At 47.0% G+C, this 18,193-nt stretch overlaps 1 protein-coding gene across 4 annotated transcripts in view; it reads left to right on the top strand.

Moving 5' to 3' along the window:
• The window catches only part of MYOF (myoferlin), a 175,547-nt gene that overhangs the window by 10,817 nt on the left and 146,537 nt on the right, over positions 1–18,193 (top strand). For all 4 annotated transcript variants that reach the window (XM_033224721.1, XM_033224716.1, XM_033224736.1 and 1 more), the window contains exon 2: positions 14,680–14,735. In XM_033224721.1, the coding sequence (XP_033080612.1) occupies positions 14,680–14,735 (56 nt within the window). The remainder of the gene's footprint in view (positions 1–14,679; positions 14,736–18,193) is intronic.

Below are 18,193 nucleotides of genomic sequence, written 5' to 3'. Positions count from 1 at the left end.
GCCATTCTCCTGCCTCAGCCTCCAGAGTAGCTGGGACTACAGGCGACCGCCACCTCGCCCGGCTAGTTTTTTGTATTTTTTAGTAGAGACGGGGTTTCACCGTGTTAGCCAGGATGGCCTCGATCTCCTGACCTCGTGATCCGCCCGTCTCAGCCTCCCAAAGTGCTGGGATTACAGGCTTGAGCCACCATGCCCGGCTTCTTCTTTATTTCATAGTAGCATCTTAATGGGTGTGAGCATAGTAGGTTCTTAGCAACTCTCTGGCTTGGATTTTCAGCTCACACTTGCTGCATTAGCTCAGAGTGAGAATTGCTGCAGTGCAGGCCTCGTCCTCAGTGATCAGCAGGAAGGCAGCTCTCCTGTGATGGAAAGCCTGCCTGGCAAGAGCCCAGCAGCAGCCTGAAAGAGCCTGGTGGCCTCTTGGCCAGTGGAGCCCAGCTCTGAGGTCCGTGTGGCCAGAGTTGTGCTGGGAACCATAGCAGACCAAAAGACATGTGAGAAATAGCGATCTTGACTCACTGCAACCTCCACCTCCCAGGTTCAAGCGATTCTCCTGCCTTAGCCTCCTGAGTAGCTAGGATTACAGGAGCATGCCACCATACCCAGCTAATTTTTGTATTTTTAGTAGAGAAGGGGTTTTGCCATGTTGGCCAGGCTGGTCTTGATCTCCTGACCTCAGGTTATCTGCCCACCTCGGCCTCCCAAAGTGCTGAGATTACAAGCATGAGGCACCGCACCCGGCCCTCATTTCATTTTTAGGAAGTAGGTATTATTGCCACCTTCATTTTCCCTATGAGGGAGCTGAGGCAGAGACAGATCAGGATTTAACTGGATTCCAGATGATCCATGCGTCTTCACTGAGCTCAGCATGGATGAAGAGGTTTCTTCACAACCTCTGACTACACAACCAACTCAGAAAAACAGTTCCTCTCCCTCTGAACGGATTGAGTTGTTTAGTGGTTGGGGTTATTAGGATCCAGTCTGAAAAAGGAAGAAAGTGTACCAAGAACAAAAGAACATAAAAAAAAAAAGAAAAAGAAAAACAAAACCCATCCCTCCTCGGGTGAGTTTGCAACAGAGCAATGAAAGCCTTTATGATATGCTGTGACTCAGAAGCTCAGAGGTGACATAGCTTAGCAGTGAATCAGTTCCGCTGATAGTCAAGTTTGAGCCATTTTATTAGTGGAGACTAGAACCGTAACTTCTTGTAATGTAAAGTATTAAAAATCTAATATTTGACTGGCAGGGTGAGGTCCACTTCATTTCACCTCCGTTTGTTGGTTTATGACCTTCATCATCTTTTTCATCTGAATAGTGCAGCTTATAAATTGAAAAAAAAAAATCCTTGCCCTTCTCTCTCTTTCTTTCAATAAACAAAACGTTATGTTTTTGTTTACCCCGCCTAACAGTCTGAATTCATTGCCGGGACACTCCCTGTCTCTGTCCCTCCTATGTTTAGCAGCTCCTTCCTCATTCCAAGCATGAATCCATCCAACAAGTATTGATCCAAGTGTTGATGGAGAGGGTACTCTTCCAGGCAGCGTGCTTAGCTCTGTGTATAGGGTGGGGAACAAAGCAAGTTTAGCCCTGTCCACATGCATCTTATAGTCTAAGCTGTAAATAGGGCCAGCGTTCAGTGAATTAAGAGTACAGGCTGGGTGTGGTTACTCACACCTGTAATCGCAGCACTTTGGGAGGCTGAGGCGGATCACTTGAGGTCAGGAGTTCGAGACCAGCCTGGTCAACATGTTGAAACTCTGTCTCTGCTAAAAATACAAAAATTAGCCAGGCATGGTGGTGGGCACCTGTAGTCCCAGCTACTTGAGAGGCTGAGGCAGGAGAATTGCTTGGACCTGGGAGACGGAGGTTGCAGTGAGCCGAGATTGTGCCACTGCACTCCAGCCGGGAGGACAGAGCAACTCTGTCTCAAAAAAAGAAAAAGAAAGAGTGCAGTGTGTTTAAACTTCTGGAAAGGAGACATTATCATTATTGGCAATTATATTGATGGTGATGGTTTACTAGCTGTTAAGCACTCTGCTCATGCTTCACATGTACTTAGTTATTCAATTTTAATATACTCCTTTATCTTTTTTTTTTTTTTTTTTAAAGACAGAGTCTTTCTCTGTCACCCAGGCTGGAGTATAGTCGTGTGATCTCAGCTCACTGCAGCCTCCACCTCCCGGGGTCAAGCAATTCTCCTACTTCTGCCTCCTGAGTAGCTGGGATTTCAGGTGCGCACCACCATACTCAGCTAATTTTTGTATTTTTAATAGAGTCGTGGTTTCACCATGTTGGCCAGACTGGTCTCGAACTCCTGACCTCAGGCGATCTGCCCGCCTTGGCCTCCCAAAGTGCTGTGATTACAGGCGTGAGCCACCGTGCTTGGCCTACTCCTTTATTTTCTCACCAAAAAAGTAAAAATAAAAATAAGAAAGAAGTCCTCACTTGAGAGCTGGATAAACTGAGTCTCGGGTAGAGTGGGTGAAATGCTTCGCTCAAGGTCTCACAGCAGGGTCCAGGTGGAGCTGGAACACTAACGCCCACTGCCGAGGCTGTACCACCTATGCTTTCCCTTACGCAGCCCTGAGTGCTTGGTCTTGGTCGCATCCAAATTTGGCCCATCCTGTGGTCAGGCACATGAACTGAGCCCACGTGGCTGGCAATCTGGGCTCTACTGCTTACTCTTGGCAGTAACCTCCCTGGACAAAGCCAGCCCTGAGGGCATCTGGTCACACCACGCTGGGGCCTGGGGCATTGGTGCCTTTGAGCTGGACATCTTTGGTCTCAGAGGACTTGTCTAGGGCCCCAAATTCCCTCTTGTTTGCCCTAGGGTGTTGGACACATTATGATGGCTTCCATGTGTGAAAGTGCCTTGCAGGGCACTGACAGTGTAGAAAGCTTTTTCATGGGTGTAACCTTTTTTTTTTTTTCTTCAGAGATGCAGTCTAGCTCTGTCACGCAGACTGGAGTGCAGTGGTGTGATCCTGGCTCACTGCAACCTCTGCCTCCTAAGCTCAAGCAATTCTCCTGCCTCGGCCTCCCAAGTAGCTGGGACTACAGGAGTGCACCACCATGCCCTGCTAATTTTTTGTATTTTTAATAGAGACGAGGTTTCACCAAGTTGGCCAGGCTGGCCTCGAACTCCTGACCTCAAGCAATCTGCCCGTTTTGGCTTCCTAAATTGCTGTGATTATAGGCGTGAGCCACCACGCTTGGCTCATGGGTGTAATCTTATTTGTTCTCCACAATAACAGAAGGTGGTGCTGAGGACCGATATTCATACCCATTGTTCAGACGAAGATATTGAGACTCAGATATCAAGGGAGGCCAAAGCTGTGTAGCCAGAAAGAGGCAGGGAAGGACTAACATTTACCTTTTTCCACTGCTTCACATATGGCTGGTTTTCTTTGTGCTTGGCGTCTTCTCGTTTTAATTCCACCCTCTGTCCCTGTCCCAGGCCCCACTGACAAACAACAGCCCGCCAACACTCTTGACCCCCAGCTCTCCCTCCGATCCACAGCAAACAACCAGCCCAGCGTGCTAAAGCACCCACAGGTGAAAGCCATGCACAGCATAGGAAGGAGGGTCGAGGAAAGTGAATTAAACTGCTGGCAGGGCCAAAAATTCCACTGAAAGAGATGATTAATGGTGAGACAACAGGGTCTAAAGCTGAGGGTAAACTCAACTGGAAATTATTTGCCTGGGAAGGATAGGATCTAATTATCAAGATTTTTGACTCAGCACTTTGCATTTGTTTTCAAAGTTGTTTGAAGTGACTATTTTGTTTTCTCTTGATACCATCTCTTGGATGGGGGAAGGGCAGAGGACCGGATCCTCCCAAAGCTTGCCTGAAGGAAGCAGTTGATAGTTCTGATCCAACACATGGTAATGTCCCCTGTGTCCTGGGCACTGTATGTCTTCTCATTTGACCCTTGCTGCAATTCTACCAGGTGGGCTTTTGTATCTCCTTTTTAGAGGACACTCGGGCCTTGAGAGGCCCTGTAGGCCCTACCTCCTTAGCTGGGTTTGAAGCGTATTTGCTGAATACCTGAGACTTAATTCATTCTCTAGCAAATTATGTCTCAGAAATACACCAGTCAGAAGCCAGATAGGTTGAGTGGCTCCAGAGCCAGAAAACCTATATTCAAATTCTGGCTCTGTTTCTTACTAGCAGGTAATCCTGGACAAGCTACTTCACTTTCTTGTGCCTTGAATAAGGATCATAATAATAATAGGTAACATTTACAAAGCCCTTAGAAGAGTGCCTGGCACATGGTGAGCCTTATAGATGGTAGCTATTATTCCTGGGCATTAGATACCAATCTTTATTAATGAAGAAGTCTAGATATGAAGAGTTGCAGTAAGTAGACCAAGTTTACACCACTGGAAGGTCTGAAAAAGTGACAGGTCACCTGGCACCCTCTGCCTGCAGTGGCAGTTAAGAGTACAGGTTTGGAAACAAGGCTGACTTGGGCTCAAGCTCAGCTCTGCTACTTACTGGCTCTGTGATCTTGGGCAACTGATCTACGATCTATGCCCAAGATCTATGATCTATGCCCAAGATCTATGCCTAAGATCTATGATCTTAGGATCAGTTAACAACCCTGGTCCTCAGTTTCCTTATCTGTAAAATAAGCATACTCATATCTTCTGTTTTTGTTGTTGTTGTTTGTTTGTTTGAGACAGGGTCTTGCTCTGTCACCCAGGCTGGAGTGCAGTGGCCTGATCATGGCCCACTGCAGCCTTGATCTCTAGGGCTCAAATGATCCTTCCACCTCAGCCTCCTAAGTAATTGGGACCACAGGTGCAAGCCACCATACCAGGCTAATTTTTTAATTTTTTGTAAAGATGGAGTCTCACTATGTTGCCCAGGAAGGTCTCAAACTCCTGGGCTCAAGCCATCTCCCACCTCTGGCCTCCCAAAGTGCTAGGATTACAGATGTGAGCACTGCGCCCAGCCTCCCCTGTAGGGAACAGGCGTGAACGTGTTTAATATGCCCAGCACACAACACAAACACCAAGGCAGTCAAGCCGGGTGCCTGGCCCTCCTGGGCACCCTTCCCAGCAGCCCTGGCAGTGAGCAGAGCTGGGACATGACCACGCCCCAGCATCAGCTTTTAGGAAGCAGATTCTGGCTGAGTCATTCAAACGGACTGGACTTCACTGCAACTCCCTTGGAAAATGTGGGTTTGATTCAAGAGCCTGTACGTCCGAAAGGTCATTTCCAGAGGCCAGTGGGGCACTGGGTGTGGAGAGGGGAGCAGTCACCCCGCCTGCCTTTTTGCTGGGGCATTTCTGTTTATCAGTGATATCAGTGACTGTTTCAGAAATGTCCCAAACAGCCTCACTTTGTATCACCATTTCCACTTGCCCAAAGTGCCTTTCTCCTAGAACCTGTTTGGCAGCATCTTCCTGGAACGATAGGGCAGCCAGGGTTGGAAAGCCAAAGTCAGCGACACTCCCAGAGAGTGGTCCACCTGATGGGCCCTGTGTCCCTGTGCTCCCCCAGGTGTCTCTCAAGTCCCAAGGACGGAGGCGTCTCTGCCGGCCTTTCTCAGAACCTTCTCTGCCCCTTGTTGATAGTAGAAATTAGCTGGCTCCTGGTGGCTGCCAGGCTGCCTGCCAGGGAGGAGCAGTCACTGCTCACATACCAGCTGCCCCAGGGAACCTCAGAGGCCTGGAATGGAGCCATATGGAAGAAATATTCCACCAGGGCAGTCCCAGCCTCACCGGGCACTTCCTCTAGTCACAGAGGCCCTGCCCTCCGGGGCTCCACAGCCTGGGAACACCCTGGGGGGATGCAAGGAGGCTGCCCTGGTGCTGTAATAAGAAATCATTTAGCTGGGCACGGTGGCTCATGCCTGTAATCCCAGCACTTTGGGAGGCTGAGGTGGGTGGATCACCCGAGGTCAGGAGTTCGAGACCAGCCTGGCCAACATGGTGAAACCCCATCTCTCCTCAAAATACAAAAAGTAGACAGGCATGGTGGCGCATGCCTGTAGTCCCAGCTACTTGGGAGGCTGAGGCAGGAGAACGGCTTGAATCCGAGAGGTGGAGGTTGTAGTGAGCCGAGATTGCACCACTGCATTCCAGCCGTCTCAAAACCAAAAGGAAGGAAGGGAGGGAGGGAAGGAATCATCTGATAGTTTTCATTTATTTAGTGCTTACTGTGTGCCAGGCCCTGGGCTGGGCACTTTGTATTCATTCCTTCATTTAGTCATTAAAGCAGCCCTAGTAATCATACTTATATGAACTTATGAAGTCCAATTTACTCCAGTCATGGAGAAATTACTACATAGTAAGCATTGTAGGGGGAATAACAATATTAATAATACATAGTCTCAGCCTTCAAGGCATCACCCTCTGGTCTTAATCCTCCAACTCTGGAAACTAATTGCTCTTTGTCTCTTTTGACCAGTGTTTGAATCCCAGCTCCATCACTTACTAGCTGTGTGACCTCTAATAAGTTGCTTAACCTCTCTGTGTCTTGGTTTCTTCCTCTGTAACTGGGAATGATCATAATAGAACTTATCTGTTAGAGTTGTGAACATTAAGTGAGAGAATCCATGGGAAGTACTGGGAACAGTGACTCCGTTCAGAGCACTTAATAAGTGCTAGTCATGTATGGGTGTGGTTCAGGGGTATGTGAAATGTTAGGCACAATGGCAGATGAATTCATTTGGGGCTTTATATATCTCAAAAGAAAGGAGGCATGACTTAGAGACCTAGAAAAGGTGAAGAAGTACTTCTGAATAGGAGATCAAATGTAGACTCCTGGCTGAACCTAGAGATCTTATTGTTTTATTTTGTCTACTGAAGAGCTGAGTTACTTAGGGAGCTTTTGTAGACAGCACCCTCACTTTTCCTGAGGCCATTTCAGAAAGACATAGCAATCTAACTGTTCAGGACTTGGGGGCACGTCATAAATCTTATGTTCCATAAGTCTGGGGGAAAACTTCGAGATTATCTATCTCACCTGAATGCATCAGTTTATATATGAGGGACTCTGAGCTTGAGGGTTCAGCCTTATATTTTCCCAAGATGACAGCTCAAAGGAAGAGAAGTCACAGATGCGAAAGTCCAGTCAGAAGGGCTGGGCCGACATCTCTACTTTTCCCTGCAGGATTTTTAGGATCAGTGAGATGGTGTGTATTCGGAAGCGTTTCAAATGTGTTACCATCATGTTACTTCCGTGGGCACCTGGTGTTATTGGTTGGACTAGTCAGAATTCTCCAGAGCAGCAGAAGCAATGGGATGTGTGTGCATGTGTTGTGTAGAGACAGAAAGAGAGATTTTAAGGATCTGGCTCATGCAGTTGTGGGGGCTATCAAGTCTGAAATTTGCAGGGCGGGCCAGTAAGCTGGAAATTCACATAAGAGTTGTTGCAATCTCCAGTCTGAATTCCACAGCTTAGAAACTCAGGCAGGGTTTCTACATTAGAGTCTAGAGGCAGAATTTCTTCTCCAGGAAACCAGTTTTTGCTCTTAAGACCTTCAACTGTTTGGATGAAGCCCATCTACATTATAGAGGGTAATTTTGCTTTACTTAAAGTCAACTGAGTGTAAATGTTTATCACATCTACAAAATATCTCGACAACAACATCTGGACTTATGTTTGACCAAACAACTAGACACCATAGCCTAGCCAACTTGACACATAAAATGAACCATCCCAGCTGACCACTGGCACAGATGTAACAAGCCAGTCTCAGGAGTCCTGATGTCTTTCAGGCCTTTTTTTTTTTTTTTGAGACAGGGTCTTGCTCTGTCACCCAGGATGAAGTGCAGGGGTGTGGCCACTGCAGCCTCGACCTCCCAAGTGCAAGCAATCCTCCCACCTCAGCCTCCTGAGTAGCTGGGACTATTGGTGCATGCCAGTATGCCTGGTTCATTTTTAAATATTTTGTAGAGATGGGCTGGGCATGGTAGCTCATGCCTGTAATCCCAGCACTAGGAGGCCAAGATGAGTGGATCATTTGAGGTCAGGAGTTCGAGACCAGCCCAACCAAAATGGTGAAACCCCCGTCTCTACTAAAATACAAAATTAGCCAGGCGTGGTAGTGGGTACCTGTACTCTCAGCTACTCGGCAGGCTGGGGCAGGAGAATCACTTGAATCCAGGAGGTGGAGGTTGCAGTGAGCTGAGATCTCACCACTACACTAGATCCTGGGTGACAGAGTGAGACTCCCTCTCATTAAGAAAAAAAAAAAAAGATATTTTGTAGAGACAAAGTCTCACTATGTTGCCCAGGCTGGTCTTGAACTCCAGAACTCAAGTGATCCTCTGGCCTTGGCCTTCCAAAGTGTTGGGATTACAGGTGTGAGCACCGCACTGGGCCAGGCCTTTTCAGTAAGGGTCTGACACACTGGCTGGTAAGTGAACAGCAAAGGAAATGGTTCTGTGCAGGAGGGTGGGTGGTTTGGCTAAGAGAGCTGTCAGTTCTCCTGGAAACCTTGTTCGGAGGCTGACATTGGGGTTAATTACTGCAGTGGTAACCTCCGCAGAACTGAGTGAGAGGCAGGCATAACTAATCGGAAGACAGGAAATGTCCCGAAGAATGACTTGAGCCCTTGAGCACACTCAGAGTGTGCCCTGCATTTGAGTCAGTTGTTATGTTCTGGGCTGAAAGTATTTGATTTCTTTCCATAGGAAGAAACAGTCATCTTAATAAAATTAGACGCTGAAGCCAGGTTGGGGGATAGGTAATATGGAGAAAGAGGGAGTTTCCTGTTATTCAATTTGATGTTCAGTGCCTGTAGTTTTAACCTTTTTTGTTTTTTTTTAAAGAGGTAGAATCAAATAATTGACTAATATAAATATGTGACTGGCTGCTGATAAGAAAAATAATTTATCTCCCTTTTTTTTTTTTGCCTTATGTGTTTATGTGTGAGAATAGGTTTTCAATAAAATGTAACATATACGCATTTTGATAAATATCAGAGCTCCTTCTTGGAAGAGATTGAGCTGGATTTCTCCAGAAGGGTAGGAGCCAATGCCAGCCACTTAGTTTTTCCTTATTAGCTAGGGAAATGGGAGGTGCAGTGGTTAAATGCATGGGCTCAGGAGTCATACTAGACCTGGTTAGAGGACTTCGTCCTAGCCCTGTGATCTTTGGCAAATTACCTAAGCATTCTGGGGCTCTCTTTGCTTGTCTGCAAACTGAGGATAATAACAGTGCCTACTACCTCATAGGCTTGCCAGGAGGATTCAATGAAATGATGCATGTGAAGGGCTTAGCAGCCCGGGCGCGGTGGCTAACGCCTGTAATCCCAGCACTTTGGGAGGCCGAGGCGGGCAGATCGCCTGAGGTTAGGAGTTCGAGACTAGCCTGGCTAACATGGGGAAACCCAGTCTCTATTACAAATATAAAAATTAGCTGGGCTTGGTGGTACACACCTGTAATCCTAGCTACTCAGGAGGTTGAAGCAGGAGAGAGATTGTAGTGAGCCAAGATCGCGCCGTTGCACTCCAGCCTAGATGACAGAGTGAGACTCTAACTCAAAAAAAAAAAAAGGTGAGGGGCTTAGCAATGCCCCGCCCACAGTGAGCGCCCCCTAGGGGTAGTGCCATTAGCAACAACCTCACACAGTGAGTGCCAGGAGCTGCAGGAAGTTCTGGTTGAATAACTCCACCTGGTCTGTGGTCAACTGGCATCTGCCTGGACTCAGCCACTCCCCTTTGTTTTCAACACACAACTGAATCATGTGTTCAGGAACATGCGCTAGGAGAATTGTTGGGCCACTTGGATTTTCCTCGTAGGTTATAAATTTTTGAAGTCATAAAATCCAGTTTCTAATACCCTCCTCCTTTAAGTACTTATATCAGCCAGATGAAGTTTAGCCTGGCACTTGAGGCTTCACAGTGACACCATAACCTTCCCACAAAGGCCAGTTGCCCCCTACCCACTTCTACACTCTTTGGTTCCAGCTGGTTGGGTCCTGGAGTGTCCCCACATGTGATGTAACGAGTTCTCCCTCCTCCATGCCTGATCCACCCACCCTATTGCGTCTACTCGAGTGAGCTAGTCTTCTGGCGCCACATTTCCAACCCCTCATTGTCCTCGAATTCTCATCTAGTTCAGCCTCTGCTTCTTCTGTGCACACAGCCTGAAGTCACCTTTCTTTCCTCTGAATTTGCCTGTGCATTGATACCCCTCTGAAAGCAACTGAAGTCCTTTCTCTATTAGTCCCCTATAGCCACATTTCCCCTCCCCACTAGACCCCCTGAGGGCAGGAACCACGTCTTGGGTATTTTTGCGTCTCCTATAGTGCTTAGCTTAGTGCCTGGCAAACGCCATTTCACAAACATTTGTTGGGTGGAAGAACGAAGGAGTTGATTAATGTCTGTGGAAGAACTCACTCGGTGAACCATTTCTGTGGTCTGAGCTCTGAGGTCTCTTGGCCTGAGCTGACTAGTCATTATTTCTGTTTATTCCCCCTCTGACAGCCAGGAAGGAACTTCAGGATGAGAATGAGACAGGCAAGAGCATGGTGGAGATTTTTGCTATGTCTTTTCTTTTTTCTTTTCTTTTTTTGATGGAGTTTTGCTCTTTTTGCCAAGCTGGAGTGCAATGGCACGATCTGGGCTCACTGCAACTTCCGCCTACCAGGATCAAGCGATTCTCCTGCCTCAGCCACCCGAGTATCTGGGATTACAGGTGCCCGCCACCACGCATGGCTAAATTTTGTGTTTTTTGTAGAGATGGAGTTTCACCAGGTTGGCCAGACTGGTCTCGAACTCCTGACCTCAGGTGATCCTCCTGCCTCAGCCTCCCAAAGTGCTGGGATTACAGTCGGAGCCACTGTGCCTGGCCTGTGGAACTTTTTTTTTTTTGGAGATGGGGTCTCGCTCTGTCACCCAGGCTGGAGTGCAGTGGCTTGATCTCGGCTCACTGTAACTTCCGCCTCCTGGGTTCAAGCAATTCTCCTGCCTCAGCCTCCCGAGTGGTTGGGACTACAGGCGTCCACCACCATGCCCGGCTAATGTTTTTCGTATTTTAGTAGAGACAGGGTTTCACCATGTTGCCCAGGCTGGTCTCGAACTCCTGAGCTCCAGCAATCTAGCTGTCTCGGCCTCCCAAAGTGCTAGGATTACAGGCGTGAGCCACCATGTGCGGCCAGCCTGTGGAACTTTTTAAGACTAAGAACTATCTTACGCTCTTCTGTTTTCTGTTACTGGCACACAGTGGATGCTTAATAAATGTTTGTGAATGAATGAATGAACAAATGAATCTTTTCACACTCCCCAGCTGCTGACTCTGGAACAATACTGTCCCTCCTGAGGGCAGAGAGGATCCGTGGTCCCAGGCTCGGTGTCAAGGTAGCTTGCAGCGAGTCTTCCATGTACTCTATTTCCTAGGTCAGGAACCAGGCTTGGGACTCGTTTCACGTTGACAAGTGCTGGTTTTTTCTGTGATCTACCTGGAGCCCTTGTCCCTGCCTTGGCTCCCTGGTTGGAGTCTTGGGGACTTGGAGACTGGAATTTTGCTTCAGTGCCATCTTTCAGTGATACAAATCCTACCCCAAGCCTGGGTGCTCAGTTTCTGTTGCATTATTTGCTGGCTTCTCCTTGCTTTCCCTTCTTGCTGGTACTTCTTGGAATCCCCTATCTTCTCTCTTGAAGGACTGCCATGGTCTCAGGGTCCAGATCCACTCCTTTGTGACTCAGTTCTCCACCCCCCAAGCCCCGGTTATGGGAGCAGGGGTAGCGGTAAGGTAGAGGGAGATTGGTGGAACTATTTCATGCTTGTTGAATGCAGGGATTCCTAACCTTTTTCAAGGTCACTAACACATTTGAGAATCTGATGAGAACAATGAGCTCTTTCCTCCAAGAAAATTCACAGATGCAATATTTTGTGTATTAGAGCAAATAATCTTGTAGAGTTTCAGGATACCCTGGAAAGTGACCATAAACTTCCTTTTGGATATTTTCCAAGATGCCAAGCCTGTCATACATGTTATATTTATGCATCTTCATTATCCAGCATTTCTGACAGCTTCCAATAAGGCACTGTGGTGTGGTGGCAAATACACACAAACACAGATTTTGGAGCCAGAGGGATGTAGTTCAAAATCTAGCTCTGTTTCTTTATTAGTTGTGTGATCGAAGGCAGGTTAACTACTCTCCATTTTCTTGGCTGAGAAATGGGAATGACCATGTTTACCTCAAAGAATTGTCTCAATGGTTGGAGACACTGCGGTAGAATGCACAGCCTGGCACCTAGAGATGATTCTGTAGAGGGAGCAGCTACAATTACACATAGAAACCATTTTGTCCAGTTCTATTTAAGTTAAAAATTCTTTGCATGTCTCCTCTTTCTCTCAAGAGCACTTTATTATACTGTAACCAGAAAGCAGGATTGGGAGTTTCTGTTAGAGGAGGAGAGGGATGGGTGGGGTGAAAATGGAAGTGTGGGAGGGGAAGTTTCAGGACAGCTTCTAGGGGACCTCAGAGTCAGATGCCGTGAGGGGCTCTGTAGGTCACATAGAGAGAGCACAGGCAGAACCAGCCAGGATAGGTCTGGGCACAAGCCGACAAGTAGCGTCATGCTGAAGCTTAGGAAGGGAAACCATTGGGCTGTGTATTACCCTCTCAAGTGGAAAAGTTAATGCTTAGCAGAGTGAAGGCCATGACTCACAGCCTTACTATGCTGAGGTCTTGGAAGAATGACGTGGTTAGTCCCACAGGCAGCTGTGTGCTGGGAGCCAAAGCAATGTGACATTAGCTAAACAAAACCCACTACTTTCTACATTCCACAGCAATAAAGGAGAAGCAAAGGCTGAGGAGTGATTCAAAGTGTGGCCACCAATGTGAGTCTGCCTGGGTCTCAAATCCTAGCAGGACCATTTATTAACTGGGTGACTTACTTGTTTTTTGTTTTGAGACTGAGTCTCGTTTCATCCCTTAGGCAGGAGTGCAGTGGCACGATCTTGGCTTACTGCAACCTCTGCCTCCTGCGTTCAAATGATTCTCCTGCCTCAGCCTCCCAAGTAGCTGGGATTACAGGCACCCGCCACCACGCCTGACTAATTTTTGTATTTTCAGTAGAAATGGAGTTTCACCATGTGGCCAGGCTGGTCTCAAACTCCTGACCTCAAGTGATCTGCCCACCTCGGCCCCCCAAAGTGCTGGGATTACAGGTGTAAGCCACCACACCCAACCAACTGGGTGACTTTGAATGTTACTCAGCTTCTCAGTTTCCTTAACTGTGAAAATAGTAATTACTTACCTCCTAGGGTTTTTATTTTTTATTTTATTTTTATTTTTTGGACAGGGTCTTGCTTTGTTTCCCAGGCTGGAGTGCAGTGATAGGATCTTGGCTCACTGCAGCCCTGACCTCCTGGGCTCAAGGGATCCTCCCACCTCAGCCTCCTGAGTAGGTGGAAATATAGGCATGTGCCACCACACAGAGCTAATTGTATTTTTGTAGAGATGGGGTTTCATTATGTTTCCTATGCTGGTTTTAAACTCCTAGGCTCAAGCATTCCTCCCACCTTGGCCTCCATAAGTGTTGGGACTACAAGCGTGCACCACCTCACCTGGCTCCTCCTAGGTTTTTAAGATTAGATGAAGGCCGGGCACAGTGCTCATACCTGTAATCCCAGCACTTTGGGAGGCTGAGGCAGGTGGATCACTTGAGCTCGGGGGTTTGAGACCAGCCTGGGCAACATGGCAAAACCCCATCTCTACTGAAAAAACAAGTAGAAAAATTAGCTGGGTGTGGTGGTGTGCACCTGTGGTCCCAACTACATAGGGGGCTGAGGTGGGAGGATCGCTTGAGCCGGGAGGCAGAGGTTGCAGTGGGCTGAAATAGCACCACTGTACTCCAGCCTAGGTGACAGCACGAGACCCTGTCTCAAAAAAAAAAAAAAAAGGTTAGATGAGATAACGCTTACAAAGTATTTTGTACGCAAAGATTAGCTTTTATTTGGGTAGGTATTTGAGGACTTGGGGACCCAAGGGAAGCCTCTGCTCTTTGGACATTGCTACAAGGAAACTTTAAGTACTTGCTTAAAGTTGAATTACTCGTGTGCTCATCCAGGTGGGGTACTGTCCAGGCTCAGACACAGAGAAGAAAGATCTTATGTCTGCAGAAAAGATGGCGTCAGAGTAAAGGAAGTCCCAAATTATCTGCGAGTCCTAGAAAGTGTTCATCTGCTAATGACCTTGTACCGAAGCCTATGGGAGGGAGTCCAGCTTAATATTGGAGCTGTGTTGGCGTCTTAGCACACTCAAAAGCAGTATGAGCTTCAAAGCTGAAATTCCAGGTTTAAATCAGGGCATCACTGCCAGGTGTGAGCTCAGATAAATGTCTTAACTCTTTGAGCCTCAATATCCTTGTCTATAAAATAGCAATATCAGCATCTCAGAGGTTAGCTTTGTTGGCTTCTTTCTGCAGCAAGCCGGAGATGCAGAGGCTCTGGGTAGCCTTGGTGAGGGAAGGGCAGAACATCACATCTCTTAACTCCATGTAGACCTGGAGATGGGAAAATCTTGTAGACCAAAAAATGCCATTTCATTTGGAAAACTGTGATCCAGGTAAACCCCCATCCTAAGCAGATGAATGGGGAAATGTGGGCACAAGTAGGCCTTTGGGTAATGTTCTTAGAATAAATGAATGGCCCATGCTCTTTAATTTTTTATAAATGATTGCTGTCTCTTCCTTTATCTCTTTTGCAGATGAGAAAAAGAAAACAAAGAAAGTTGATAATGAATTGAACCCTGTCTGGAATGAGGTGACTTCATCGTTTTTTCAACTTTGTTTTAATAGACAAGTTATCTCTGCTTGTCCTATCTTTGGGTGAGAGGTTATCTCTTCCCTTTGGAAGGAGAATCTCTACATTTCACCCCTACCCACTCCATTTCCCTTTGTGTTCACCAAGAGAGCAGAGCAGTTCAAGGACAGTAGCTTACCAGCGACCATCTTCTGTATAGCAGTGGCACGGCGAGGGAAGCCTGGACTGGCAAGGGAGTTGAGTTCTTACCAGGCACTGCCATGAGCTTGCTGTGTGGGCTTGGTCCACTTACATTGCATATCTGGGGCACATGTGTAGAGCAAGGGTGGGATTAGATCATCTCCAGAGTCTCAGAAGGAAGGCCTCATAATTAAAAACATATCTGCATGTGACAAATCAAGAGTATATCACATGATTCTCTGTGTGTCTAGCTGGGTAATGACATATATCGTTTTTATGTTGGTAAAAGTGATGTCCAGTATACTTCATGTGGAAATTTTTGGAAACTTCAGTTAATCATTAAAAAATTAACTTGGGTCCCACTGTGTAGAGGCACCTACTAATAACATCTGTGATGTATCACTAAGTGTTTATTGGAGGAATGTATTTAATAAAATCCGACGTCTCATACACAAACTAGCATCATATAGCAAATGATTTCCTCTCCTACACTTTCTTACTATTATATTCTGAGCATATGCCTATATCATTCAATTCAAAAGTATTTTAATGACTGTGTAATATTCTACTGAAGATATATAAATTATTTACCTCCCCCCACTGTTGACCTTATATCTATTTTAGAAGTGTTTCAGTGTTTAATATTTTCACAAATACGTGAAACAATTTAATTCTTCCCACTGAATAGGATTTTCCTACTCTCTCTCTCTTTTTTTTAAACCACCCAATTATTCATGAAACTTTAACTTTTTAACAGTTGATGGCCAGCTCCACTGTGTTTTTCAAAAGCTGAGTCAAACCTCCCTGGACAAGAGCAATAATGAATGTCTTTGTTATTTTCACCAAGTCACCAGGCCACGAAGGCTCCCCTCCACCCACCCCCCTTTCTCTCCCAACTAGTTTCAATCTCTATAAGATACGGACTAGACCCTTATCTTTTTGTTTTCTTTTTTTTTTCTTGAGACAGGGTCTCCCTCAGGTTGGAGTGCAGTGGCATGATTAAAGCTCAATACTGCCTTGAATTCCTGGGCTCAGGTGATCCTCCCACCTCAGCCTCCTGAGTAGCTGGGACCACAAGTGCGCACCACACCCCAGCTAAGTTTTTTTGTAGAGATGGGCTTTTGCTGTGTTGCCCAGGCTGGTCTTGAACTACTGAGCTCCAGTGATCCACCTGCTTCAGCCTCGCAAAGTGCTGGGATTATAGGTGTAAGCCATTGCGCCTGGCTAGACCTTTTATCCTTGAATGAAATGAAACAAAAAACTTTTTAATGCCTTGTGTTTTTTTTGTTTTTTTTGGGAGGGGGTTTTTTTGAGACAGAGTTTCACTCTTGTTGCCCAGGCTGGAGTGCAGGTTGCTCACCGCAACCTCTGCCTCCCGGGTTCAAGCGATTCTCCTGCCTCAGCCTCCTGAGTAGCTGGGATTACAGGCATGTGCCACCACACCCAGCTAATTTTGTATTTTTAGTAGAAACGGGGTTTCTCCATGTTGGTCAGGCTGGTCTCGAACTCTCGACCTCAGGTCATCCACCCACTTGGCCTCCCAAAGTGCTGGGATTACACGCGTAAGTCACCAAGTCTAGTGTTTTTTTTTTTTTTTTTTTTTTTTTTTTTTGAGACGGAGTCTCACTCTGTCGCCGGGGCTGGAGTGCAGTGGCCGGATCTCAGCTCACTGCAAGCTCCGCCTCCCGGGTTCACGCCATTCTCCTGCCTCAGCCGGCTGAGACGGGCGGATCACGAGGTCAGGAGATCGAGACCATCCTGGCTAACACTGTGAAACCCCGTCTCTACCAAAAAATACAAAAAACTAGCCGGCGAGGTGGCGGGCGCCTGTAGTCCCAGCTACTCGGGAAGCCTAGCGTTTTTTATTTTTTATTTACTTATTTATTTTTGAGACAGAGTCTCACTCTGTTGCCCAGGCCGGAGTACAGTGGCGCTATCTCGGCTCACCGCAAGCTCCGCCTCCTGAGTTCTCACCATTCTCCTGCCTCAGCCTCCCTAGGAGCGGGACTACAGGCGCCCGCCACCATGCCCGGCTAATTTTTTGTATTTTTAGTAGAGATGGGGTTTCACCGTGTTAGCCAGGATGGTTCGTGATCCGCCTGCCTGGGCCTCCCAAAGGGCTGGGATTACAGGCGTGAGCCACCGCGCCTGGCTCTTTATTTATTTATTTATTTTTAAATTAAAAAAAGACAGGGTCTCACTCTGTCACCCAGACTGGAGTGCAGTGGTGCAATCACATCTTACTGCAGCCTCGATCTCCCGGGCCCAAGCGATCCCCCTGCTTTAGCCTCCTGAATAGCTGGGACTACAGGTATAGACCACCATGCCCAGCTAATTTTAAAAAACGTTTGTAGAGATTACATCCTGCTGTGTTGCCCGGGCTGGTCTTGAGTTCCTGGGCTCAAGCCATTTTCCCATCTTGGCCTCCCAAAGTGCTGAGATTACAGGCGTGAGCCACTGTGACCAGCCTTTTTAATGCCTTTCTGAAACGCCCGGCAGGTCTCAGGCAGGTTGAGAGGGAATTTCAGTTATCTGTAATTTCTCCAGAACCCAGAACACAGTCAGCTGGACTACAAGCTCCATGAGAGCAAGAGACCCCTTGGGTTGGTCACTGCGGATTCCTAGCACCTGACACAGAGCTCCAAGAATAAAGCAAATAAAAAATACATTTATGTGAGAGTGCTCCTACTTCAGATTTTGAATCATCCCAACTCATCTCTTTATATTTGAGATCAAGCCACATGACCAACGGCAGAGAGAGATGTGCTCTCGGGCGAGTTGGCATGTCCTCTGCAGAGAATCAGCCATCTTATTCCATTTTGTTTCCAACTTTTTTTTTTCCCTTTCCTTTCGTATTGCAGATGTACTTATCAAGTAAACTGTTATATAATTGAAACCAAACACAAATGAAATGTCAACCCCAAACCCACTGGGATTGCTGGTGCCAGGTGTGTTCTTTTTTTTCTTTTTTCTTTTGAGATGGAGTTTCGCTCTTGTTGCCCAGGCTTGAGTGCAATGGTGCAATCCCGGCTCACTGCAACTTCCACCTCCTGGGTTCAAGTGATTCTCCTGCCTCAGCCTCCCAAGTAACTGGGATTACAGGCATGTGCCACTACACCTGGCTAATTTTGTATTTTTAGTAGAGATGGGATTTCACCATGTTGGTCAGGCTGGTCTCGAACTCCTGATCTCAGGTAATCCACCTGTCTTGACCTCCCAAAGTGCTGGGATTACAGGTGTGAGCCACTGCACCCGGCTCTTGTTTTCTTTTTTGAGAC

This window comes from Trachypithecus francoisi, unplaced genomic scaffold (genome assembly GCF_009764315.1).
Source record: "Trachypithecus francoisi isolate TF-2019V2 unplaced genomic scaffold, Tfra_2.0 Contig01436, whole genome shotgun sequence".
NCBI classification, from domain to species: Eukaryota; Metazoa; Chordata; class Mammalia; order Primates; family Cercopithecidae; genus Trachypithecus; species Trachypithecus francoisi.
This window is presented reverse-complemented; position numbering and strand designations above follow the sequence as displayed.